The 25689-nt window shown below is 38.1% G+C and overlaps 1 protein-coding gene across 10 annotated transcripts in view; it reads left to right on the forward strand.

Moving 5' to 3' along the window:
- Nucleotides 1-25689, forward strand: part of MARK3 (microtubule affinity regulating kinase 3) — a 103517-nt gene that overhangs the window by 62076 nt on the left and 15752 nt on the right. For 5 of the 10 annotated variants that reach the window (XM_057730584.1, XM_057730586.1, XM_057730585.1 and 2 more), the window contains exons 4-14: nucleotides 937-985; nucleotides 3656-3721; nucleotides 7846-7916; nucleotides 12220-12276; nucleotides 14884-15120; nucleotides 15280-15399; nucleotides 15639-15738; nucleotides 16054-16166; nucleotides 16676-16829; nucleotides 22218-22435; nucleotides 25371-25474. In XM_057730584.1, coding sequence (XP_057586567.1) covers nucleotides 937-985; nucleotides 3656-3721; nucleotides 7846-7916; nucleotides 12220-12276; nucleotides 14884-15120; nucleotides 15280-15399; nucleotides 15639-15738; nucleotides 16054-16166; nucleotides 16676-16829; nucleotides 22218-22435; nucleotides 25371-25474 — 1289 coding nt within the window. Of the gene's footprint in view, nucleotides 1-936; nucleotides 986-1079; nucleotides 1101-3655; nucleotides 3722-7845; nucleotides 7917-12219; nucleotides 12277-14883; nucleotides 15121-15279; nucleotides 15400-15638; nucleotides 15739-16053; nucleotides 16167-16675; nucleotides 16830-22217; nucleotides 22436-25370; nucleotides 25475-25689 lie in introns of those variants that run through there. The other 5 variants (XM_057730587.1, XM_057730589.1, XM_057730590.1 and 2 more) reach the window with 3 other exon arrangements.

Below are 25689 nucleotides of genomic sequence, written 5' to 3' on the forward strand. Positions count from 1 at the left end.
TCTTCATCTTGATTCCATGTTTTTAAGCTGAGTAGTTTGTAGGTCAGATACCATGCCTCAAGTGCCTTTCAGCTGTTAGCTGCTGATTAAGTTCTAGGTTAGACCTGGTATGCAAGGACAAGTGCAGGGAGAGCCCCAAGTTCCTTTTCTCATAGTCATCTGCTCCTCATTTCCCAAACCACTTTCCAGCCTTGCCTCCTGTAGGCTGTGGTATACTGGTTGCTGGGAGACTAGTCTGGGAAAGACTAGTATCTTTTCCCCACGGAAAGACAGCAGGCCCTTGGAAGGTCTTTTCCTCTTTTTTTCTGGTTTCCACTTGTTTGCAGGAGGGTTGCATAAGATGGCCTCTAAAATTCTGTTATTTTCTGAGATCTCATGTTAATCCAGGCCATAATGCAGTGACCCGCCTCTGAACTCAAAGCATGTGTTTGTACAACAATTTAATATTTCCCCTTATGCTGTGTGATGGCTAGGCAGCTCAAAGTGATTTTATTCAAAATCTTCTCATAGAATTTCTTGAAATTATCAATCTAATACACTCATGATGCAGTTCATTGGGGCTATACAAGTTTTGATTTGCAGGATGAGAATCCCGAGGTAGATGTTGAATCAGACTAAGTCTGATCACAAACTATTCCTGCTTAAATCTGATTTCTGTGTTCAAGATAGCAAAATACAATTTGAAGTATAATTCCCAATAGCAAAATATCCTCCTCTGGGACCTCTGCTTTTTTCAAAAGATTAAAAGTAAAGCATTTAGTATTAGGTAACAAAACTACTTCATAATTACTCCGGATTTCCATGTCTTAGATGTGGACTACTAAACATTATCAGTGAATCAGTTATCTAAGAGAAAATTTAAATTTATATTGCAACCATGGCATATAATGTTTAATAACCTGTGTTGGGGGAATTGTGTGTGTGTTTGTTTTTTAGCTCTTCAGAGAAGTAAGAATAATGAAGATTTTAAATCATCCAAACATAGGTATTTTCTGCTTTCTTAAATACTTTTGGGTCTAAATGCATTCTTGAAAGTATGTCGTAAAGCTAAACATATATTCCAGGAGTGACAGGAGATTTCTTCCCTTCTCCCAGCCCAGGTACACTTTTAGAATATATATGTGTATATACATTGTTGATCATGTCTGTTAACTTCTTGAAATTACTGAAGATAGGTTAAAAGATTAGGTATTAAACATTCAAATTTAAACCTGTAATTCAGTAGAAACATCTGTAATCAGATTATAATTTTTTAATTTTGAATATATTAGACAATGTCATAATTGTACTTAATTTATAGATAAAGGGGTAATTATAGTAACTTAGAGTTAAGATTGTCAAAGGTGTAAAACTTTTTGGCTCTGTGTTCCTAAGAAAATACTGGTACATTGAATCATATTTTAAAAGATATAGGGACTTCCCTGTCAGTCCAGTGGTTAGGACTCTGTGTTTCCACTGCAGGGGGCAAAGATTCGATCCCTGGTTGGAAAACTAAGATCCCGCATGCCACGCAGCACCGCCAAAAAAAAAGATATAGGATACTTGCTATCTAATGGAATTTTGATATGAATTGTTTTATACAGCACAAATGTGTCTTATGTGTCCTCTGGACACATAGCTCTGTGCTATGTGCAGTGAGGGTGGGTTTAAAGATGAGGAAGGTTCATGGTCCTGCCCTCATCATAATTGTAGGAACAAGATGAAAGCTGACCCTGTTGTACATGCATCCCAGTGAAAACTTTTGATACTATACATAATGGAGATCTTTTAAAATAACTGCTTTTTTATACAGTGATAGTTCCTACAATCTAAAAATATTTCAAGAGTGAAATAGCTTGTAAGACAACCAGTTGTGTCAGCTTACTATCAAAATCAGTTCTGGGAGGTGGGAGTGTGATACATTTGATGTTAAGGATATCTTCTTAAGACTTCTTGAGGCACAAGGATAGAAGAATAAAATGGAACCACAGGAGGGAAAAAACTTATACACTATTTCATCTAATCTGAGCCACCATCACTTAAAAGCCATTATTGCGTTAGGTACTACTAAGAAAATGCTACCAAGCAATTATCCCCTTATCAGTGATGTTAGTTAAAATATGAAAAAATTTACATCTTTGAATCAATGAAATATGATGTGTTTGGTGAAAAGAAAAATAACAAGTAATATAATAGTGGGAAGAAAACCTTCATATTTTAATTCAGCCCTTTGGGGTTTGCTAGCCAGCTCTGGATTTCAACTCTGCCAAGAGCTAGCTATCTTAAAGCTATTTATTATTATTTTTTTAATTACTTAAGTTGTACCCTGATTACAGTTCTCTATACTAACTACTAAATGACATATCTTTGAAAATAAAAATTTCTAAAAATTTGAATTCCCATTGGAGCTAATATTTGCATTGGAATTTTATTTTGTTTTATTTTATTTATTTATTTATTTGGCCACACCATGTGGCTTGTGGGATCTTAGTTCCCTGACCAGGGATCGAACCCCCGCCCCCTGCATTGGAATTTTAGAAAAGTTTTATTTATATGTTGATGGTTTACTGGCATATATGCCTTAAATTTCTGTAAATAACTTTTTAACAGCCTGAACATATATCACCTTAGAAATGATATGATAGTTTTAATCACCAGTTTGACAAACACATCAAATACTATGTAATCTACTTTATTTGGTCTAATACTCTGTATTAAAGTATCAGAAAATAACCCACAATATAAGAAACTAACATTCTCCCTCACCGCTCACTTTTTTGCTAAATTTAATTGTAAAATATGTATTACCAAAATAGGTACAGGAGATAGTGATTTGATAGCTTTAGAAATTAACTTTAGTTTCATTTAAAAATTATATATTTCTGATTGATTAGTTATGGTTTTATGAATTAGCAGTAGTAGAAATATTAGTGCTGTCTGTAACAAGAGACTGCTGTAGCAGTCACACTGACCCTTTGAAAATAGTTCTTTTTAAAAAGTTCTTTTCAATTATTTATAATATAACCTTCTACTTTGCCATCTCTGACTTTAGAATAGAAACAAAGGAACCTTAGGAATTCCCTGGCAGCCTGGTAGTTAGGACTCCGAGCTCTCACTGCCAGGGGCCCATGTTGGATCCCTGGTCGGGGAGCTAAGATCCCACATGCTACATGGTGCCACCAAAAATAAATCCATCCATCCATCCATCCATCCATCCATCCATCCATCCATCCATCCATCCATCCATCCATCTTAAAAAAGAAAAGAAACAAAGAAACCTTGTTCTCTGAGAATTGTGATGTTTCCCAAGTATCCTTAAAGCCATAATGACAAGTGGATGGACTTGCATTTGTAGGAGTAGAATAGATACAGACATAATAGAGGAGGGTGAAATGAGAGCAGATACACGTCACTAGACTGCTGATGCATCCTGAAGTTACACCTTTTGAGCACCCAGAAATTGTTTATTTTTATGGAATTCCATGTTTTTATGAAATCTTTTCTGCTGTTGTAATATATTAAAAAGTTGCCTAAAACCATTTTTTAGAGGGCCAGCTATTAAAAAAAGCTATCCTTAAGGGGAAAAGTTACTGTTTGTAGTTACAGTTTATGTGTACATAGTATGTGCATACGGACATTTGTTTCTTTTTCTCCTGTATCTTCTCCCCCTCCCTAGTGAAGTTATTCGAAGTCATTGAAACTGACAAAACACTCTACCTAATCATGGAGTATGCAAGTGGAGGTAAGAAATTTGTAAATTGTTTTTCTTTCTTTCTTCCCTTATAGAAGAATACACAACTACACTGCTCACGTGGATAATTGTTAAAGTTTCATTTAACATTCAGAATCATCATATACTAGAATGAGAATCAGAAAAGCTAATTCCTAGCAGTTCTGTGGGTTACTATTAAATGTTTATTAGCATCATTAATTGATAATTTGCAAATACTTGAATTTTTTTATTGTGGTATAACATACAATTTACCGTTTTAACCATTTTACATGTACCGTTTGTGGCATTAAGTATATTCACATTGTTAACCATTGTCATCATCCATCTCCAGAACCTTTTCATTTTCCCAAAATGGAACTCTGTCCCCCTTAAACAATAACTCCCCATCCGCCCTCCCCCCAGCCCCTGGCAACCACCATTCTGCTTTCTGTCTGTATGCATTTGACTACTCTAGGGACCTCATATGAGTGGGATCATACAATATTTGTCCTTTTGTGACTTCCTGTTTCACTTAGCATAATGTCCTTAAGGTTCATCCATGTTGTAGCATGTGTCAGAATTTCCTTCCTTATTAAGGTTGAATAATATTCCACTGTATATTTTATGTATAAAATATTCAAAATATAGTGTATTTGAAATAAATGTGTGCCGCGTTGTTGGATAGATGTCTTTATCAGATTTTTATGTCATAGGTGTCCGTCATTTCCCAAGGCCAGAAATGGTGGTCGCAGTGTATATGGTTAGATTTCCTTAAAACAAAGATTAAGGACTGGTAATTACTTGCCTGTAAGGTTGTATAAATGTAGGCATTTTTATGAAATGAATGTATGTAACTGTTATCTTTTACAAAGATTCTTATTTCAGGGTTATAGTTGGGCGCTGCTTGTAGTGTTTGGACCACATGTGAGTTTTCGTTGTGAAAGGCAGAAATGTTCTTGTTTGTCTTTGTGTGTTCCCTCCCTCCAGCACAGTGCCTGGCACATAGCAGATACTCAGCAAATAAGAATTCAACTGAATTAACGAAATTATAAACTACTGGAGACATACTCTGTTTAACTCTACAATATAGATTAAATTGTTTTGATTATAGCAAGAGTTTTACTTTATTAGCATTTTGATCCAGGAAGCAAAACCTGGAGACAGAAAGCTGAATCAGAGCCTCACTGTGGTGAGTTAACCATTAAATAAAAGATTGTAAACCTGTTGTGGGCAGAGCAGGCACACGCCAGCACCACTTTTTCATATTCCTAATTCATTATTAGTTGTGTGCTTCGTATTTTAAATGTGGTTTGAGAATTTAGTTGGGATTCACAATTGAGGAGTAGTAGAAAGAGCTGAAGGTTTATTGTAGAACCATAAATCTATATGGAGTTCTAATGCTTTCTACTCATCTTACGGTTCATATTCTTTTCATTTGTGTAGCCAGTACAGTGTACAAGTGCTTTTTTCTCTTCCTAATCTTCTTTGACTTTCATGATGACTCTGTGATGTGGCCAGGCAGTGAGTGATGGGCTTTACCCTTGAGGAAATGGAGGCTGGGAAATCTCACTGTGGTCATATTGCCAGGCCTGGAGCCCCAGCCTTCCAACACCACATTGCCTCTCCTGATTGGTCAGTCAGTCATGGCTTTCTGTTCCCATCTATTTTAGGTACCAGGGTCATAGAGATTGCTCTGTATAGGAGAAGTCAAAAACATCTGAGAAGTGTCCATCCAGAAAGAGGATGGGCTCTGGAAAAGACAGACATGGAGTCTGTCCAGCCAGTGCCCCTCATTGGCACTGTGACCTCTCATAAGTTATGTCTCCGAGCTTCCCAGTGAACATGGTAGCACAGCCCTCCTTTGAGGGTTCAGTGCCACTGCTCAACATTGTAACAGCGCTAATCGGTGGTGGGTTTTTGGCTTGGGCCATTTGCTTTAATCAGCTCAGCAAAGCACTGTCTTATCTCCAGGGCAGCTGTTTTATTGTTGATAGTTTGCCATTTTGAACAGCAAAAGTTTCATTAAATTGGCTACCTACTCCTCCCCAGCCTCGTATTTTTCAAATTGGTGCAATCATAGAATTTTAGATTTGGAAGGAATCTTAGAAGTCATCCAGGGCAACTGCCTAGTTTTTATAGATGAACCTAAAGCTCTGAAAGGTTGTTCTGTGCCAGCAGTTTCATCACTGGTTGTAGTGGCAGGACCTGAACTAAAACCAAGGGCTTTCTGAACTTTCCTGTCCAGTGTCATTTCATCAACCACATGGGCCCTAACCTGGGCAGGGAGAGCTACTGTTTGCAATTTTTTTCTCCTAATAAATAGTAACTTTTAGAGGTTTTCAATTTAGCTGCTTAATCTGAGTGCTAATGCATTTTTAATAAGGGGAAAAAAAGAGATCTGGGTTGTATTCCTGGTTTATAATTTAGTGATTGTAACTTTATGGTTCCAAAATCTTTTAACAGGTTTATATTGCATTTGAATTTTAAAATATTTTTAAATTATATTGACGGACTTGGGCTTTATCTGTGTGACTCTACAAATACTGGCTTAATCCATTAATTTTTTTAAAAAAAGTCAAAACTGGCTCCATATGATATGCACACATCTTTGTTTTCACTTTTTAACCACTTGTTTTGACCTAATACATTATTCTGCAAATAGAAAGGTCGTTCTCATAGAAAATGCTGACATTTTACAGAGCTAACATTTAATTTTATAATTCATCATGATTAAATGAATTGTATAGTGTAAATTAACAATAACAGTTCCTTTTAAAGGATCATTGTGCAGTCAGTGATAACTTGAACATATTTATACACATTTATTATTTTAAAATTTATTTAGAGTTAGAGCTAAAAGTTTAAAAGTCCGTTATTAATGTACAGTTCAGAGTAACCTTTTCCTCAAAATTAAGTATCACAGTATTTTAGTTGACTCGTTGCTAAGCTAATGGAAATATTCTTTGTTTGAAGTAGATGTGATTCTTTCCCAAACACATTTTGTATCCAATTTGCTAAATTAGTACTCTTTTTGGTGATTTTAGAGGTGTTTATTCCATATTGATAAGCAGTTGGCAGTACTGAAACATTCCTTGAAGGGTCACTTCTCTACCCTGAAGAATTAATGCTGTGTAAGCTACCACCTAGATGTGTGCCAGCGAGTTCTGTTGGCTTTGCACTATGTCCTGAATCTCCTCACTTGTCACCACCACTGCTGTTTCCCACTGTAGGCCCAGCCACCCTCATTCTTGTCCTGATTATTGCACTCTTCCCAGCTGGTCTCCCGGTCCCTTCCTCAGCCCTAACCCTCTTCTCCCTCTAGCAGCCAGAGTGATCCTTTTAAGAAAGTCATTTCATGTTCTCCTTTGCTTCTCCTTTCACTTAGAGCAATGCCCACAGCACTCTTCTTGATCTCACGTCTCCTACCATCTCTTTGCTCATTCACTACCTCCCCTTTCCCTTGTTCATGCTTCTCCAGCCTTGTGGCCTCCTTGCTCTTGTCTCTGTCCAGAATCTTTGTCCCAGATAACTACAGTATCATTCCCTCACAGTAGTCAGCATAGTGCTTACACACACAAACACACTTCCTGTTTCTTTCCCCCGATTTTTCTCCACAGTACTTTTTATCATCTGATACACTGTATATTCATTTGTTTATTTTCTGTCTACCCCCTCCCAGAATGTAAACTCCATGAGGAAAAGGACTTTGCTTTATTCACTGCTGTATTTCCCCAGAGCCTAGAACAGTTCTCAGCAGTTATATAGACACTCAGTAATTATTTGTTGAATGAATATATTCAAGAAATGCTTTTTTGTTATAATTCTATAGTAAAGACATCTTCTTTTAACACAGTTTTCAGTTGCCAAGTTTATTAAAGCATACTAGAAACATAACCTTTAAAATAAAAGTTGTATAATTTAAACATATGAGAATTTAATGTTAAGGTTTTTCTTTCAGCTTAAAAGATTTTATCAATAAACTTTGCTTATGATTAAGGCTAAGTTAGTTCAAATTCCACATATTTCTGTTTATTTTCATACCTATATTTTAAATTAAAATTAGAGCATTGCTATAAGTGAAACATTTTCAGTTTATGGGAAAGTTAATGCTCAGAAGTAGGATTTCTGCTTACTTTTATTTCTCTCATTTATAGGTGAAGTGTTTGACTATTTGGTTGCACATGGAAGAATGAAGGAAAAAGAAGCAAGGGCTAAATTTAGACAGGTATGGATTGCTGCACCTCAGTTTATTGATCTAATAACATTTTCTCCCTTAAATCCTGAAGCAGACAAGTGTTTGCCTCTGTAAATGTCATAAGGCCCACTGGATGGAGCAGGGGTTGGCCATTCAGTTAAACATGACAAAAATTAAGTGCTTTCATGCCTGAGGGTCTGTGCTAGAGGCAGCCATGGGTTCTATTTCTAGCTTTGTAATTGGAACTTTAGTTCCACTCTTAACCTTAGTTTTTTGACAGTTGAGCCTTAAAAAACTAGAGCCATTCAGACACTAGTGATTGCATTCATTAAAACAATTTCCAAGTTTTTAGCAAGAAGTGTCGCAATCCCAAAATTCGTGATTAGTTTTGTCTTACATAAAGCCAAAACCAAACAGAACTTAACCTGTGAATTAGTGGCTTACCTTCTTGAATTTTGTCTTTACCCCATTGCCTTAAAGAGACACTTATTTTAATAAATAGGTTTTAAGCATAAAGGTAACTGTAATAATGTTTACTGTTTATTGATTGATCATTACCTGCTAAATACTGGGACAAGCGCTTTACCTGCATTAATGTAAATCTTGCAGCAGCCTTGTGAGTAAAGAGTATTATGCCCATTTGCTTAAGATAAGGAAACTGAGGCACAAGAAGATTAAATAATTTGACCCAAAATTTGATGCCTGGCAAGTAGCAGACCTGCCATTGATTCAGAGCCGGGTCCTCTGACTCCAAAACTAAAATTCTTAATCGTTATGATGTGGTCTTACTTAGACTAGGAATCAGCAAACTCTTTCTGTAAAGTGCCAGATAGTCAATATTTTAGGCTTTGTAGGCCATGTAGTCTGTTGCAACTATTTAAGTCTGCTGTTGTATCATAGAAGCAGCTCGGACAGTATCTGAATGAATACACTCACATGATTGTGTTCCAGCGATCCTTTTTTTGCAAAAACAAGTGGTGGGCCAGATTGAGCCTCCGGGCCATAATTTGCCCATCCCTGATTTAGATGAAAGGAAGGAGCAGGTACTTTATTACTTTTAAATTCACTCTGTCCTCCCATAGTTTTAAGTTCTATATTTAAATGGCAGTATAGCCTTTAAATTTTTTAAGGCTGTATCTGATTTTAAATATAAATCAGAGCCTTTAAATTTTTGTTTTATTCATATATAAGGTTGTTAAGGTAGAAGTATAGATAGGAATCTTTAAGGGTTTCACAATATTTAGAAAGGCAAGTTTAACTGATTTTCAAGGTTTCTCTTAATAGTCGCCTCTTTTGATTTGCTTAGTCTAGCGTTTACAGGTAAGGACTTATAAATAAGTTGCTTAACTTTTGCTGTTGCTTAAATTTAATTTAATTTAAAAGCTTAAGAAGTACTAATAGTACTTTGAATTAAAACCTGCTAAATATCAAAGTTGAAATTGACTTTGACCATCATTTAACTTCTCTGTTAAATCCTAGTTTTTCTAGCTATGAAAAGAGGAAGTTATACTTGATTAATTCTGAAATCCTTTCCAGTTCTGCTATCATTTTATTCTGTGGTCTGTGGGAGGAAGTTCAAATTTCTCTTTATTACAAAACAAGTCTGTTTGGCCCTTCCCATAACTGTACTCTTAATTTTTATAAATTGGCCACCTAAAAGTCAAGAGTTTTTTTTGCCTCATAAAACTGAAATTCCTTCCAACTCAGGTGACTCTATCTGACTTGCAACTATTTTTGCGAATATGATTGACTGTGAGGAGAAGGCTTGTGCAGGCCAACAGCAGCAGGTTGGAGCCTGCACCTTCTCCAGGGAAACAGTTTAGTGCTTAGACCTGTGGCTCCTCTCTTCTTCCATCTCCACCCACCCAGGGGCGGGGGGGGGTGTCTCCCTGACTTGTCAGGGGGACTTGGACATGTATCACACAGCTTCTTATCTTAATTTCCTGCAGAAATTCTGAAGCATTTATTTGAGGAACCTTTTGGTTGGTCCAGGAAAGATAGTTTCTGTACTTTTACAGTTAATGACTTGATTTACAGTGCTTACAGTTACTGTAATCTTTTCTCCTTGCCGTTGGATTTCCTTAAGTCCACTTTACTAAACCCGGAATGATCAGGCATATTGGTGCTTCCACTTTTCTCTGTTTCTAATTGCCATGCTTTCCAAAAGTTTGTAAGTCATCATGACTTTGACGAAGTCAAATTTTACCTATTTATAACAAAGAGAAAGGTATGCCACACGCAGAGTACACTATGCTTGATCTGTTTTCTGTCAAAAATAGGCCCTTCTTTCCATATTCATCAGCAGATGGTTTTCCTCTTCCCACTTCCTTCTCCGCTCTCATCCTGGTTATTGTTTATGCTATTTTAATTTTTTGGCTGAGCACTTAATCTTTTCAAAGAAAGAGAATAGACTCCTGGCTCTGTCTTCTTTCCTCAGCTCTTGGTGGGTTGGTAGTGTTGCTGCTCTGTTCTTTCATGTGTGACTGTAAGGGAATGAGGCTTGCATTCTTATTTTAACTTGGGTAACATCTAGTTTCTCAGCCTTCTTTAGAAATAACTTTTTACCTTAAAAGCGGAATGCAAAAAAGCAATAATTGAAAGTCGAGTACTTTCAGGTTATTGTGGCATTAGGTTAGCTTTGAGCTGTTTGGAGGTAAAAGAAGAGAAGTTCTTTTTTAGAAAAGGTAGGAAATTGTCAAATCTGGTTCAAAAGCAGAAGTTGAAAATAACCTATGAGAGAAATCTCAATATGGGGGCCAGGGGTGATGGGGGAGCAGGGAAGATTGGATCAGGCAGAAATAAGATAAAATTTTACCCATGTCCTGGGCAATAAACCTGCTACTTTGGGGGGAACAAATCTATTTCACTTTCCCAATTTTCATGTTGACAGAATAGAACAGCACAGTTTATAACAGAAGCTCTGAAACTGATGCTTTGGGATTGGAATTTGTGTACCTTTAGTTGATTATGAATGTGTCTCATCTTCTACATGTTTACTTTACAAACTATGAAGCTGTTCAGTGAAGCCTTGATTTTGGTATTGTTCCCACCCTAACCCCAGCCCAGCGTATCCTTGCTGCTTATTCTGAACCAAAATATCAACCAGTAGAACGGCCCTCTCTGAGTTTTGTGTTCAGCGTAGTTAGGTGCATGTTGCTTACAACTAAAAGTCAACAGTGATTTGGAGAAACAAGCAGTATTTTCATTATAACGCCAGTTTTGTAATCATGTATAAACATATATATGTAATATATATATACACACACACACGTATGTAATCGTATGTATTTAAATAAGCATACATAATACCAAAGTAAAGACCAGAAGCAAATACGCCAAAATAACAGGAGATGTCATCTCTCATGGTTATAAAAGCATATTCTTATATGTTCTTTTCTGTATTTCCTAAAATTTTTATAATAAGCATATAAAACTTCTATAATTAGAAAAATAGACTTAAGAATTGGTACTAAGTGTGAAATTTCAGTGGAGCAGTTACTTAACAGTGCTAATGAGGGTATTCCCTGGCGGTCCAGTGTTTCGGACTCCCTGCTTCACTGCCAAAGGCCCAGGTTCAATCCCTGGTCAGGGAACTAAGATCCCACAAGCCACGAGGTGCAGCCAGAATAATAATAATAATAATAATAACAGCACTAACCTCAGAGGTAATTAAAAGTTGGCTAAATGAAAGCATATGATTTGCTGAGAGCAGGAGGGATTCTTATTGATAAAGCACCTAATTGTTTTCATAGTTGTAGTTCACATATGTTCCAGCATTCATTCTTCTCTTTGAAGGGAAAGGAAACTGGTCCTTAGAGAAGTGAAGTCACTTTTGCTGTCCTTGAACCTACATTAGCCAAAAGGAAGAGGGTGGTGTAGGGAGCAGACTGGCTAAGGAGAACCAACCTGGATAAACACCCGGCGTAGATAGTCCTTAACCACCGGCGTGGTTTTAGTTGATGACGTGGGCAGGGAGAGCTTGCACCAGAGCCTTCTTTCTGATCCTGGGCCCCTCGCAGCCAGGTTTGTTGGGGCCTCGCACCACACTTAGAAATAACTGGAATGTCAAAGGGCAGGGCCCAAGAAAAGACTTTCTAGTTAAAACCAGAAAGATGAGGAAGAACCACCCCACCGCAGCTCTTCTTGCACTCACCTTTCAATTCTTCAAACTAAAAAGTTCAAAGCATGAGAAAGTTGTATTTAGAGATGCACACACACATTGAAGTGCATGCTCACTGAGTACTTTGCATGTGTAAACGTTAGGGAAATGGTTTCATCTTAGTCATGAGTCTGCACCAGTGATGATTAATAACTTTGTATCTCTCCTGTCCAGATAGTGTCTGCAGTCCAGTACTGCCACCAAAAGCGGATCGTTCACAGAGACCTCAAGGTGAGTCACAGTGCCCTTAGGACGAGTGTAAGCTGTCCTTGTGTGTGTTCAGGTCTCCTGGTGCTCATGACACAAATGAGACATAGATTAGATTTACTAAATTTAGTAATACTAATACTAATTACTAATTAGTATTACTAAATTAAAAAAAAAAATCCTAAGATATATTTTACATTTCAGTTAAAGCAGCTCGTAGTTGGTCTCTGGAGAAAAATCATCCTGCCACCAAACAGATGGGGGTCTCCAGAAATGTACCCTCTCGCTGGACAGCATCCTCAATGCTGCCTGGCACTCTATTCTTTTTCTCTCGTCAGCATTATCTCCTGTTAATAGCAGTGGTATTTGAGACCTACTTCACGGTTCTCCGCCTCTGCCCACACCCCTGACATAGGATAAGGTTTCCTGTTTCACAGAGAAAATAGAAACGGGAGGCAGAAACTCCCTCTTTCCCAGCAGGCCTTCCAACTTAGCTGCACCTGCATCCACCCTTAACCTGTCAGAATTTTCCCCTTGTTACAGGACAGCAGAAACGTCTGCTGACCCTGCCTCTGTGTGCTGGGTCCTTTTGTCCCTCCAGGGGCTGCTTTACTGTTTCTTCCCACCTCTCCTTTCTTCATCCACCTTCTCTCTGCTGGCGTTTCACTAGTAGCATGTATAAAAACATGCTCAAGATTATACCCTCTTTTACCAAAAAACCTCCCCATCCCAGTTCCCCTTCCCGATACACCCTTTTTTTTCTCTTCGCCTTCACAGCTGTGTTTCTCTAAACACTGTCTAACTTGGTGTTCGCTTCTTCACTCTCCTCACTTAACTGTTACCGATTCGCTTTTCTTCTGCTACCCACCCTTGCTGCATTCAGCTACTCCAGTAGCTGTGGTGGCCGCCTGTATGCTGATGACCCCCAGATCCATCCCTGCAGCCAGAGCTCTCTTCTGGGATGTAGTGTCCAGCTGACAAAGGACACCTTCACCTCAGCATCCCTCAGGCAACTCAAGTTCAGCAAGTTCAGCACCTAAACTCTTCCTTCCTAAACTTGAATTTTTATTTCTTATTGTGGTAACTGCCCCTCAGGTGCTTCTCTCTCCTTTGCTCTGCCGTCCACTCAGACTCCAGGTCCTTTTGCTACTGTTGCCTGAATATCGCTTCAGCCCACTCTTTCTAGTCCAGACCACCAGCATCTCATACCTGATTGCTACACTAGCCTCTTGCCTGGTCTTCCCTGCTTCCATTGTTGCCTCTTTCTTTCATGTCTGTTTCCTACCTTGCAACCAGAATGGTCCTTTAAAAACACAAATAAGATTGTCATTTCCCTGTGTGAATGACTTTTCAGTGGCTTCCCATTTCCCTTAGGTTAAAAACCCAAACTTCCTGACTACTGGTCACTTGGCTGACCCTCTGTAATTCGGCCATGGCCACGTCCCCAGCCGTCTCTCTCTGCATCTCTCTACCACACAGTGCCTTTCGGTTTCTTAAGCAAAACATATTCTGTTTCACTTGCTGGGTTTTCAGACTGTTTATTATGCTTGAAATACCTCCTGTTAACAAACCCACTACTATCAGCTAATCCTCCAGGCAATGGTTTCAGTTTCACCCCCTCTAAGAAGCCATACCATACCTTTCAGTGCTGGGCCCACGACTCCCCACTTCTCTGTCACAGCACTTAGGTCCAGGAGTGTAGCCACATATTTTTCTGCCTTTTTAAATTGTGAACTTTTTGAGGGCAGGACCCTATCTGTCTGTGTATCCAGACACTAATATAACACCTGGTATATAATTGCCATGTGGTAAATGTTTGTTGAAACAAGTGTAAATGACTGAGATCTCTGTCTTGAATGAAGTTTAGGGTGCTCTTCTCCACAGTAATAGCCATTATACAGCTTACTTAGCAGTGTTTGTGAAATGTGCCTATCCACTTAAAGCAAGGATCTATTTTTTAAAAAAACCCTTAATTCTTTTTTTTTTTTTAATATTTATTTATTTATTTGTGCCAGGTCTTAGTTGTGGCAGGTGGGCTCCTTAGTTGTGGCTCGCCAGCTCCTTAGTTGTGGAATGTGAACTCTTAGTTGCGGCATGCATGTGGGATCTACTTCCCTGACCAGGGATTGAACCTGGGGCCCCTGCATTGGGAGCGTGGAATGTTATCCACTGCAACATCAAGGAAGTCCCCAAAGCCCCTTATTCTTAACTGGAAAAACTCTTTAAAGATTTTTTTTGATCATGGGCATTTGCTGTTTAAATTAGTGCTGGAATTAATCTACACAGTCATGCCCCCCATCCCTGGGTTCTGCACCTGTGGCTAAGGAGGGCCAACGGTACTATACCATTTTATATAATGATGGATTATGGTATCCATGGAGGCCCTGGAACCAGTCCCCTAAGAAGACCGAGGGATGACTACACCTCATGTATGTTATTGGTTATTAATGCTAAAAATTTAGGAATTCTGGTGTAGCTCCTATTTTTTTCTCTAGAAAGAATGTTTTCTTATTCATTAGGATATATTAAGTTTACATCATTATGAAAAGCTTTTATGAAATGCCTAATTCTATCACAGTTCTGATTATATTTTGGTTAAATTTCATTTTTGTCTTGATGTTTTCCCTCTAGGCTGAAAATCTATTGTTAGATGCTGATATGAACATTAAAATAGCTGACTTTGGTTTTAGCAATGAATTCACTGTTGGCGGTAAACTGGATACGTTTTGTGGCAGTCCTCCGTACGCAGCCCCAGAGCTCTTCCAGGGCAAGAAATATGACGGGCCGGAAGTGGACGTGTGGAGCCTCGGCGTCATTCTTTACACTCTAGTCAGCGGGTCGCTCCCCTTTGATGGACAGAACCTAAAGGTATAAGAAGCAGCTGCATCCATGTTCTCCAGAAAGCTAAAAGGAGTTTATAAAATTATCAGAGTTCATGCGTTAATGTTGTTTCAGTAGGGTTTTTTGAGTTCTTTTTTAACCCAGAAGTTGACTCACTAGTTTTCTTTCCTCTCTGCCTCCCCAAAGGAACTGAGAGAGAGAGTATTAAGAGGGAAATACAGAATCCCTTTCTACATGTCCACAGACTGTGAAAACCTTCTCAAACGTTTCCTGGTGCTAAATCCAATAAAACGAGGCACTCTAGAGGTAATCACATAAGTGGAAATAAGGAACAACTTTGGAAAGTCTTTAAAGTATTTTTAGAACTTTGCTTGGTTTGTGTGATGTATTGAATACTATCCTGGGTTTTTTAAGCAAGATTGAGACATTTTTTAAAAGTTATCCTTTGAGCCATAATTGATGAAATGTTGAAAATAAATTTCCCTAAATATTGTGATTATCAGAATCTTTCATTTTATGCTGCTAATGAACAGTTCACCTTTCAGCAAATCATGAAGGACAGGTGGATCAACGCAGGGCATGAGGAAGATGAACTAAAACCATTTGTTGAACCAGAACTGGACATCTCAGATCAGAAAAGGATAGGTAAGGACTCTGTGCCTGCATGCTGGTGTGTGTACAAGTGACACATTTCTGTTTTGATTCATAGGTATGTGCCTAAAATGGGGATCGTGAGAACTTAAGCATGTTACATGAATCAGCTGATATGTTTTGTCATACTTAGGAACTTATCTGCAGTTTCCTGTAATAGCACTCAGTAACTCAAAAATAAGCCAACTGCCCGTATATGTTAGAAAATGTGTGATCTTTTGGGTCAAATAAAGGAAATTATTTTACCCTGTAACATAATGATCTCTTAATGAAACAAAACACATAAACTGTATTATGCCCTTCTTTTAGATATTATGGTGGGAATGGGATATTCACAAGAAGAAATTCAAGAATCTCTTAGTAAGATGAAATACGATGAAATCACAGCTACGTATTTGTTGTTGGGGAGAAAATCTTCAGAGGTAAGAATAATCAGATAAAGGCCTACAGTATCCTTTTTGTAAATTATTAGCTCATGTAAACTCTTTTGTTAGTTTTTTTTTTTTAGTGTGTATCACATTTGATAATATTTTAAAATTTACCTTCAAATAACTAATCTAACTCCTGTGACTAGTATGAGCTACTGTTTTAACTTGAAGATAGTAACCTTTAATAACTTGGCTTTCATAAAGTTAACCTACAGTCGTTAATAGTTTTAAAATGACGTGAAGTATCAGATGAGATAAATAGAGCATTTAAAGTTTTTTGAGAAAGCCTAGAAAAAAGAACATAAATATCTATCCTTGTTTGTGTTTTTCCAGCAGTCAGAAAAATACTTCTGCCTGAGTAGAGTTGTCATTTTTGTACACTGTGATTCTTCTCTCTAAATGAACTATTTATGAGAGGTTTGTGTGTTATGAGAAGTTTAGTTTCATAATAAACCATTTGGGCTTGTGTTGTGGTTTGCTCTGTTTTTCTCATTTTCTCTTAGCTGGATGCTAGTGATTCCAGTTCTAGCAGCAATCTTTCACTTGCTAAGGTTAGGCCAAGCAGTGACCTCAGCAACAGTACTGGCCAGTCTCCTCACCACAAAGTGCAGAGAAGTGTTTCTTCAAGCCAGAAGCAGAGGCGGTACAGTGACCATGGTAAGTTTGAGACCATTCCAGTGTTTCTCTCAGAGTCTCCTGTTGCAATAGAGGCCTTCTAACATGGGAAGCATCCTTTTGCTTATGACCTACTGGGGTTGGAGTTGGTTGATATCCCTTCTTGGGATTTCTTTCAGAGTAGTCCTGCAGGTGCTGACGTGTTTATCTCAAGACTCCAATCTCTTTGTTACACTCACTAGGCTTTTATTGAATAAGGCCTGGCTGGGTGGAAACCTTAGCCACATGTGACTGTTAAGCACTTGAACTGAGGAAGTGATTTTCAGTTTTGTCTAAGTTAAGTTTATAAAGCCATGTGCAGCTAGTGGCTACCACATTGGACAGCACAGCCCTGGAAAATGTATAGTACCCCAGTTTTCCTTTAATTGGTTTTAAATTTGTGTCATTCTCAGGCACACCCTAGCTGTTGGTGTGTCTAAATACCCTCACTCTTAAAAATTTTCACCGTAGAAGTGAATCTTTCATGAGACTTAGGACCCTAAAGGATGTGCTTACCAAACTTGACAGTTATTCTACCTTCAAGGCAGCCCCATTTGTTGAAATCTAGAGACTCTCGCAGGTGTGTGTTTATTCACATATTATTATTTCCTTTATTTCCAGCGTGCAGGAACCAAATTTGTGTTGGCCTGCTCCTAACTTTTGAAAATACATTCTCACATGTAACACCAGCGCATCTGTTTGTTCAGTTCATTTCTCTAATCCAGACTTTGTCCACCTCTGTTCTTTCACCTTGAGATTTGGCACTTAGAACTGCACAGGGTATCCTGGTTGTCTATAGCTTTGGTTTTGTACCAAAAGTGATGACACTTTGCCTGGTTTCCATTTCTCTTCCTGCTGCTGATGTGGTTTGGGCTGAAGCAGCACATTGTACTGACACTGTCAGTAAACTATCTGTTACCTATTTTCTAGGGAATAACTGAAAGCTCAGGACCTGTCTGATGCCAGGATTTGTGCAGATGGCATTTGTAAACCACGTGTTGATCTGGGTCTCTGTCTCTTGTGTTCATATCAGTTGCTAACAAGGAGGGGTTTTCTGTGTACTGCAGAGCAATTAGCAAAATGCCTACAAGTTGCTCTGAATCAACCGGTTTAAAGGGAATTGTTCCTAAATCCTGGAAGAGACCTGGTAATGGAGTTTTCTCGTGTCCCTAGTGACTATCTTAATAAGTTCATTCTTCTTTAAGGAGAATCCATCTGGATTGGTAATGCCGTTTTTCCCCAGCTCAGAAAATTTTAGAGCTAAAAAGAGCTCACCAGACCCCTGTATTAGCAATAAGGAAATAGGTCAGGAGAGCTCATCAGGTCTTCTGAGTTAAATAGAAGTGGGAATGCCTGAGACAGAACCCAGGACTCCTGTCCCTGGTCCTGTGGCTCTGTCCACTCACCTGCCCATTACCTCTTGTAGTAGTGCTTTTATAATAATCATCATCCTTTCTTGGAGCCTCTGATATTAAGAAGTTCACAAAATAATATTTCCAGAAATTCTGTATACAGAAAGTCACTGACCCAATTCCACATTCTTTTTATTCTTTTTGGGGATGAAGTTAGTGGTCAGCAAAAAAAAAAAAAAAGATTTGATTATGCCTGGCACTGTTCATTTAAGTGCTGAAAATGGGATAGGTTCCAAATGATGAACTCTAGTAAAGCACATCCACTTAGTACCAAGTGAAGGCAGACACGCCTATAGCCAGACCAGCTTTTAACTTGCCCTCCCACCCCTCTCATCTCTCCCCTTGTTCCCTACCTCTGGATGCCAAGGATTTTATTTCTGCCTGCTTCTGTAAAATCGTAACAATTTTTATTTGTGTTTCTTAATTTGGGTCCCATATGTGAACCCCCCTGTGTATGTATGTACATTTTTTTCTAGGAACGGTGACCTTTATCAGATTTTCAAGGGGTTCTTTTATTTAAGAAAAAAAAAGGTGAAGAATTACTGTTCTATTAATCAATAAATGGTATTAGGGAGGTTGGTGGTGATCAGAAAAAAATAAATTTGCATCCATTTCTCACATCTTATACAAGATTGGATTCCAGCTGGAATAAAGATGTAAATATATATTTAAAAAACATAAATATTGAAAGAAAATATGAGATAATTTGCTTTGTAATGTGGACTAGTGAAGGTCTTTTTAATTATGGCCCCAAATACTAAGAAATAAAAGACTTAACAAATTTGACTACATAAAAATCACATTTTGGGGAATCCCTGGCAGTCCAGTGATTAGTTAGGACTCCAGGCACTTTCACTGTCATGTCCCAGGTTTGATCCCTGGTTGGGGAACTACGATCTTGCAACCTGTACAGTATGGCCCCCCCAAAAAAAAAGAAAAATCACATTTTTGTGTGATACATCCATACCATGGAACACTACTCAGCAATAAAAAGGAAAAAGTATTGATAAAGACAACAGTTTGGGTTGATCTCAAGGGAATTATGCTGAGTGGGGGAAACAATCAAAGGGTTACATTGATTTCATTCACATAACTTTTTTTTTTTTTGATATATTTATTTATTGGCTGTGTTGGGTCTTCTTTGCTGCACACAGGCTTTCTCTGGTTGTGGTGAGCAGGAGCTACTCTTCATTGTGGTTCCCCGACTCCTCATTGCTGTGGCTTCTCTTGTTGCAGAGCATGGGCTCTAGGCACACTGACTTCAATAGTTGTGGCGCATGGGCTTAGTTGCTCCATGGCATGTGGAATCTTCCTGGAGCAGGGCTCAAACCTGTGTCCCCTGCATTGGCAGGTGGATTCTTAACCACTGCGCCACCTAGGAAGTCCCACATAACATTCCTTTTTTTTTATTTTAAGAACTTTTATTGAGATACAGTTAACATGCAATAAACTGCATATATTTAGAGTGTACTATTTGGTATCCCAGTCTCCCAATTCATTCCCCCTCAACCCTCCCCACTTTCCCCACTTGCTGTCCATATGTTTGTTCTCTACATCTGTGTCTCTATTTCTGCCTTTGATTTGTACCATTTTTCTATATTCCACATACATGTGTTAATATATGATATTTGTTTTTCTCTTTCTGACTCAGTTCACTCTGTATGACAGTCTCTAGGTCCATCCATGTCTCTACAAATGTCCCAGTTTCATTGCTTTTTACAGCTGAGTAATATTCCATTGTATGTATGTAGCACATCTTTTTCATCCATTCATCTGTTGATGGGCATTTAGGTTGCTTCCATGTCCTGGCTATTGTAAATAGTGCTGCAATGAACATTGGAGTGCATGTGTCTTTTTGAATGACCACATAACATTCTTGAAAGGACGAAATTACAGAGATGAGAACACATTGGCGGTTGCCAGGATTTAGGGAAGGGACTTGAGGTGAAAGAGAGGTAGCTGTGGCTGTGCCACAAGATCCTTGAAATAGAGCTGGTCTGTGTCTTGACTGGTGGTGATCACATGAATCTGCACATGTGATTAACGTGTGTAGAGCTGAGTACACACACATGCGCACACACACACAATTGCAGGTAAAACTGGAGCATCCTGAGTGAGGTCAGTGAGTTGTATCAGTAGCTGTTTCATGCACAATCTCGAATCCTAAAATAAAAAAATTTTTTTTTAATTTTCTAAATAGAAATAATAAATGTTTCAAAACAAATTGATAGTAACCCTAAAGGTTCAGAATGTCATTAGATGTATCATGATATTGAGAAGAAAGATAAGTACTAAGGGTAGTATCACCCCGTACGTGGCTGATTCTTTGTCTTATATGTTAAAATTGCCAGACTGAGAAGTTGTTTTTCTCCCATGAATAAAATCAAATCTTTGTTTGCTTTTTTTTTTTTTTTTTTTTTTTGCCTGCACCGGGTCTTGTTTGTAGCCTGCGGAATCTTCATTGCGACGTGCAGGATCCTTTGTTGCAGCGTTCAGAATCTTTAGTTGTGGAATGCAGACTCTTAGTTGTGGCATGTGGGCTTCTTAGTTGTGTTATGCATGTGGGATCTAGTTCCCTGACCAGGGATCAAACCCGGGCCCCCCTGCATTGGGAGTGGAGTCTTAACCACTAGACCCCAGGGAAGTCCCTTTGTTTACTTTTAATTCAGTTCCAAATAGATTTTGCATTTATTTATTTATTTGAAATGCTGTGTGGCTTGTGGGATCTTAGTTCCCCAACCAGGGATTGAACCCAGGCCCTTGGCAGTGAAAGCACAGAGTCCAAACCACTGGACTGCCAGGAAATTCGCTAGAGGTACCATTTAGATTTTTGTCCAAGAAGTAGCTTTTTTGTACCCTACCCCATCCATTTTTTTTATTAATTTATTTTTCTATTGAGGTATAATTGATTTACAATGTTGTGTTAATTTCAGCTCTACAGCAGAGTGATTCAGTTATACATATATATACATTCTTTTTCATATTCTTTTCCATTATGATTTATCTCAGGACATTGAATATAATTCCCTGTAGTATACAGTAGGACCTTGTTGTTTATCCATTCTATATGTAGTAGTTTGCATCTACTAACCCCAAACTCCCAGTCCCTTCCTCCCCCCCCACCCCCCACCATCCATTTTTTAATAGACCTAAAATATAAAGTCTTTTCTGCCATAAATTATGAGCATTTGGTGCTGTTCCTTAAGATTACCACTGGATGTCATATATAATGAATATACTAGTTATCTTGTTCGTTTCCAAAATTCTTTGAACTCCAAATCTCCTTTATCATTCTTTGAACTCCAAGTCTCTAGGTAATTTATTGCAGGACATCAGTTAATAGCCCTGGTATGTCCCTAGGCACCCTCCTCCTGGGGAGGGAGGGGTATGACCGGGAACATCCATCCAGCGTCCCCCCTGTCACCTGCATGAGGAATATACTTTCCTCTGCTTGTACTGCCTTTCCTTGTCTACTCAAATTCCTGTTTATCTAGAAGATTATGAGTGTTTTTAAAAAGATGCAAGGTAAAACTTCAAAAGAAATGGCCTGTAAATCCGTACTGTTCTTTTCCCAAAGGTGAAGGCATCTTTTGTACAAAAAGGATGAGGTTCACTCAGATGTATTGATACCAGGTGAAGCAGTCCGTTCTGCACGATGTGTGCATCAAGTTGGTTTGCTTATTTATCTGTCCAATAACACCCCCCTCTCGTGAAGGTGTTTCAGTAGGACAACTATATACGCTTATTAATTGAAAACAGAATTTTTAAGTAGAAAGTTAGGGACTAATAAGTGAAATTTTAAAATTGAATTCATTGCATAGGGAAGACATGCATAAATGAGAAGCATCTTAGAAGATTTTAGTGTCTTATATTTTCTTAGATGCATAGAAATCTTGGGTCATCTTATAAAAGGTTTATTTTCACAGGATAAAATATAAAACTATATTCTGACCTCTAAAAAGTGTACTCTTTATTTTAGCTGGACCAGCTATTCCTTCAGTTGTGGCATATCCGAAAAGGAGTCAGACCAGCACCGCAGATAGTGACCTCAAAGAAGATGGAATTCCCTCCCGGAAACCAAGCAGCAGTGCTGTTGGAGGAAAGGGAATTGCTCCAGCCAGTCCCATGCTTGGGAATGCAAGTAACCCCAATAAGGCAGATATTCCTGAACGTAAGAAAAGCTCCACTGTCCCCAGTGTAAGTATTGCCGAACTGTAGAGCATGCCTAGGATTGTAGCATTGACGCATTGAAATGACATAGACGTTTTGCTCCTGTGTTCTCATGTGCCTAGAAAGCCTCGTGCACCAGGCCACCATGCACAGTCTCCACCTGTAGGGATCACTTGAGCCCCATCCCACAGGATGAATGATCAGATCCTTTGTGTCAGTCACTCCATAAACATCTGCTGAGCATTAGATTGTATCAGGTGCTGAGAGATAGAAAGACCTCATAATCTAACAGAGGAAGTAAATAAAACGGTGACAGTGCAGACAGGTGATTGCAAACGGAAGTCTGGAGGAGTCTCTGCAGGGCACCACCGTGAGATCTGAGTGCCAGGAATGTGGTGTTTGCCCTGCATCTCAAAGGGCTCTTTCAAATACAGAGCTTGACTGAGTCTTTACCTAATGTGCCAGGGACCATGCTGAGTGCTTTTCCATGTGTTAGCTAAAGTTTAAGATGAAGAAATTAAAGTTAGGTGATTGTCTAAAATTATACTGCTGACCTGAATCCAGCTTGTAATCCCTGCCCTTAACAAAATCTCCCTAGTAAGTAGGTAGTATTTGTTAAATTGAATCTATTCAGTCTCAGAAACTTTTCTGAGAATTGAAATGTGTTCTGTGACCTAAGGTAGTGATTATTATTCTTAGCACTCCAAAAATAATTTTGTTTGTGATTTGATGTTTATATTTATTGTGAAATAATCTCTTTTAGTTTACATCTGTCATCATATATATTACAGAATTTTTTTTCTTATGATGAGAACTTCTTAGATTTATTCTCTTAGCAACTTTCAAATATACAATACAGTATTGTTAACTGTAGTCACCGTGCTGTACATTGCATCCCCATGACTTATTTATGTTGTAACTGAAAGACCCCAAAAGTAATTTAAAAAGAATTCACAGAGAATGAACAGTTTTAAAGATATTCTGTAACCGCATTTTTCCCTAAAAGTTAACAGTGACAAAGCCTTCCCTCTACCCTAAAGAAACCCCAAAGTGAGGAGCCCTCATGGAAGCTGTGCTGCTCCCTTTGTCCTCCTGTTTTAAAGAGCCCAAAAGGTTTTGTGTGCTCCACCTCTGACTGTGTGCTTTATCAGAGTAAACATTGTGGAAAGGTTTTTTATTTTGGCTTCCTAATGCATTGAAATTGGATCGTCATTTCATTTCATAGCCCTGCAATTTAATTTCAGCCTCCAACTTCTGTTGACAGTTACCAGAAGTAAAGGATCTTGCTCTCTGCCTTCATAACTTCCATTCCTTCACTCTCCTCATCTGCAGACCCCCCTTTTGAAAATATATCCCAAGCATTATTAGCCACTCATATTTGATTATAAGGGGAAAAAGTATGTTGTAATAATTTTCTCCCATTTGTCTTCAGAGTTCCCCTATACATGATCTACTCATGCTGTATTAAAGGTGGCTGCTTTTATCTCTATTTTTAAATTATCTGATAAAAGTTCTTACTTGTGACTTTTGTTCCTTTTTAATTTTGAAAGTATTAGCTTTTTCAAAATTGATATGAAATTCACATGACATGTAATTAGCCAGTTGAAGCATACTGTTCAGTGGCACCTGGTGCATTCACAGTGTTGTGCAACCTCTACCTCTCCCTAGTTCCGAAACACCTAACAACACCCCATGCTCATTAAGTAATCACTCTCCAATCCTCCCTCCCCCAGCCCCTGGCAACCCCTAATCTGCTTTCTCTCCTGATAGGTTTGCCAGTTCTGGATATTTCATATAAATGGGCTCATACAAGCCTTTTGTATCTGGCTTCTTTCACTAACTATAATATTTTCAAGGTTCATCGAAGTTGTTGGGTGAACTCATTCCTTTTATATGCCACAGTTTATCTACTGACCCATTGATGGACATTAGATTGTTCCTACCTTTTGGTTATTATGAATAATGATGCTGTAAGCGTTTGTGTACAGCAGCTGCACTATTTTACATCCTTACCATATTTGAGTCCCTGTTTCTCCACATCCTTGCCAGTACTTGTTATTTCCTGGTTTTTTTATTATAGGTATCCTAGTGGGTGTGAAGTGGTACCTCATTGTGGTTTTGATTTGTGTTTCCTAAATGACCAGTGATGTTCACCATCTTTTCATGTCTTTGTTGGTCATTTGTATGCCTTCTTTAGAAAAATGTCTCTTCAAGTCCTTTGCCCATTTTTAAATTGGGTTGTTTGTCATCTTGTGGTTGAGTTGTAAGAGTTCTTTATATATTCTGGATATTAAGCCTTTACCAAATATAGGATTTGCAAATATTTTCTCCTGTAAATTCTCTTTTCGCATTCTTGATAGTGTTCTTTGATGCACAAAAGTTTCTAATTTTAATAAAGTCCAATTTATTTTTTTCTTTTTGTTACTCATACTTTTGTGTGTGTGTCGTATCTGAATCTCTTGTCAAATCCAAGGTCATGCAGATTTATCCTTTTTTTTCCTAATAGTTTTACAGTTTTAACTTTAATATTTTTTAAAATTGTATTTGTATAATTACCTTATATTTATAATCCTTGCCTTTTAAATTTTTAGTTTGAAAGTATTACCTTTTAAAAATAGTGGATCTATCTTCCTGCTTTGTTTTAAATAATCCATGAGTTATTACTCTATAGATTATTATAGCCAACTTTTCAGAGTCACTTTACCATAGCCATTGTTCATTATTGCAGAAATAATGGAGGGTAGGAAAAAGGGTAGAGGATGCTGCCTTCATCCTCTTCTCTCATCTGGTGGCCAGTACTGTTGATATTTTAGTGTAGGTTTATTTAAAGACTGAGTTTTCAAAAAAATAAATAAAGACTGAGTTTTCACATTTATTTCCATGAGGTTTGGTTTTTTTTTTTTCCCGTTGTACTATACTTACTAAATAGTTTAAGACCAAAATGCCCTTTTTTTTTTCATAGAGCAATACAGCATCTGGTGGAATGACGCGGCGGAATACTTATGTTTGCAGTGAAAGAACTACAGCTGATAGACATTCAGTAATTCAGAATGGCAAAGAAAACAGGTATGAAATTTTACCTGTTTACAAGAAAATTTGTTTTTCTCACGAGAAATGGAAGGATATTTACTTCTCAGTTTTTATAATCAAAATTCAAATAGTAGTGGTAAGTATTCTGTAATGGTAAGTTAAATTTGAATGCAGAGTTTTAGTGAGGTTCCAGAATTGCAAATTCCTCTCACTGTCCAGAGCTTATCCTCCCGGCCAGCTGTGTATGGTGA

Source organism: Hippopotamus amphibius, chromosome 4 (genome assembly GCF_030028045.1).
Source record: "Hippopotamus amphibius kiboko isolate mHipAmp2 chromosome 4, mHipAmp2.hap2, whole genome shotgun sequence".
Lineage (NCBI taxonomy): Eukaryota > Metazoa > Chordata > Mammalia > Artiodactyla > Hippopotamidae > Hippopotamus > Hippopotamus amphibius.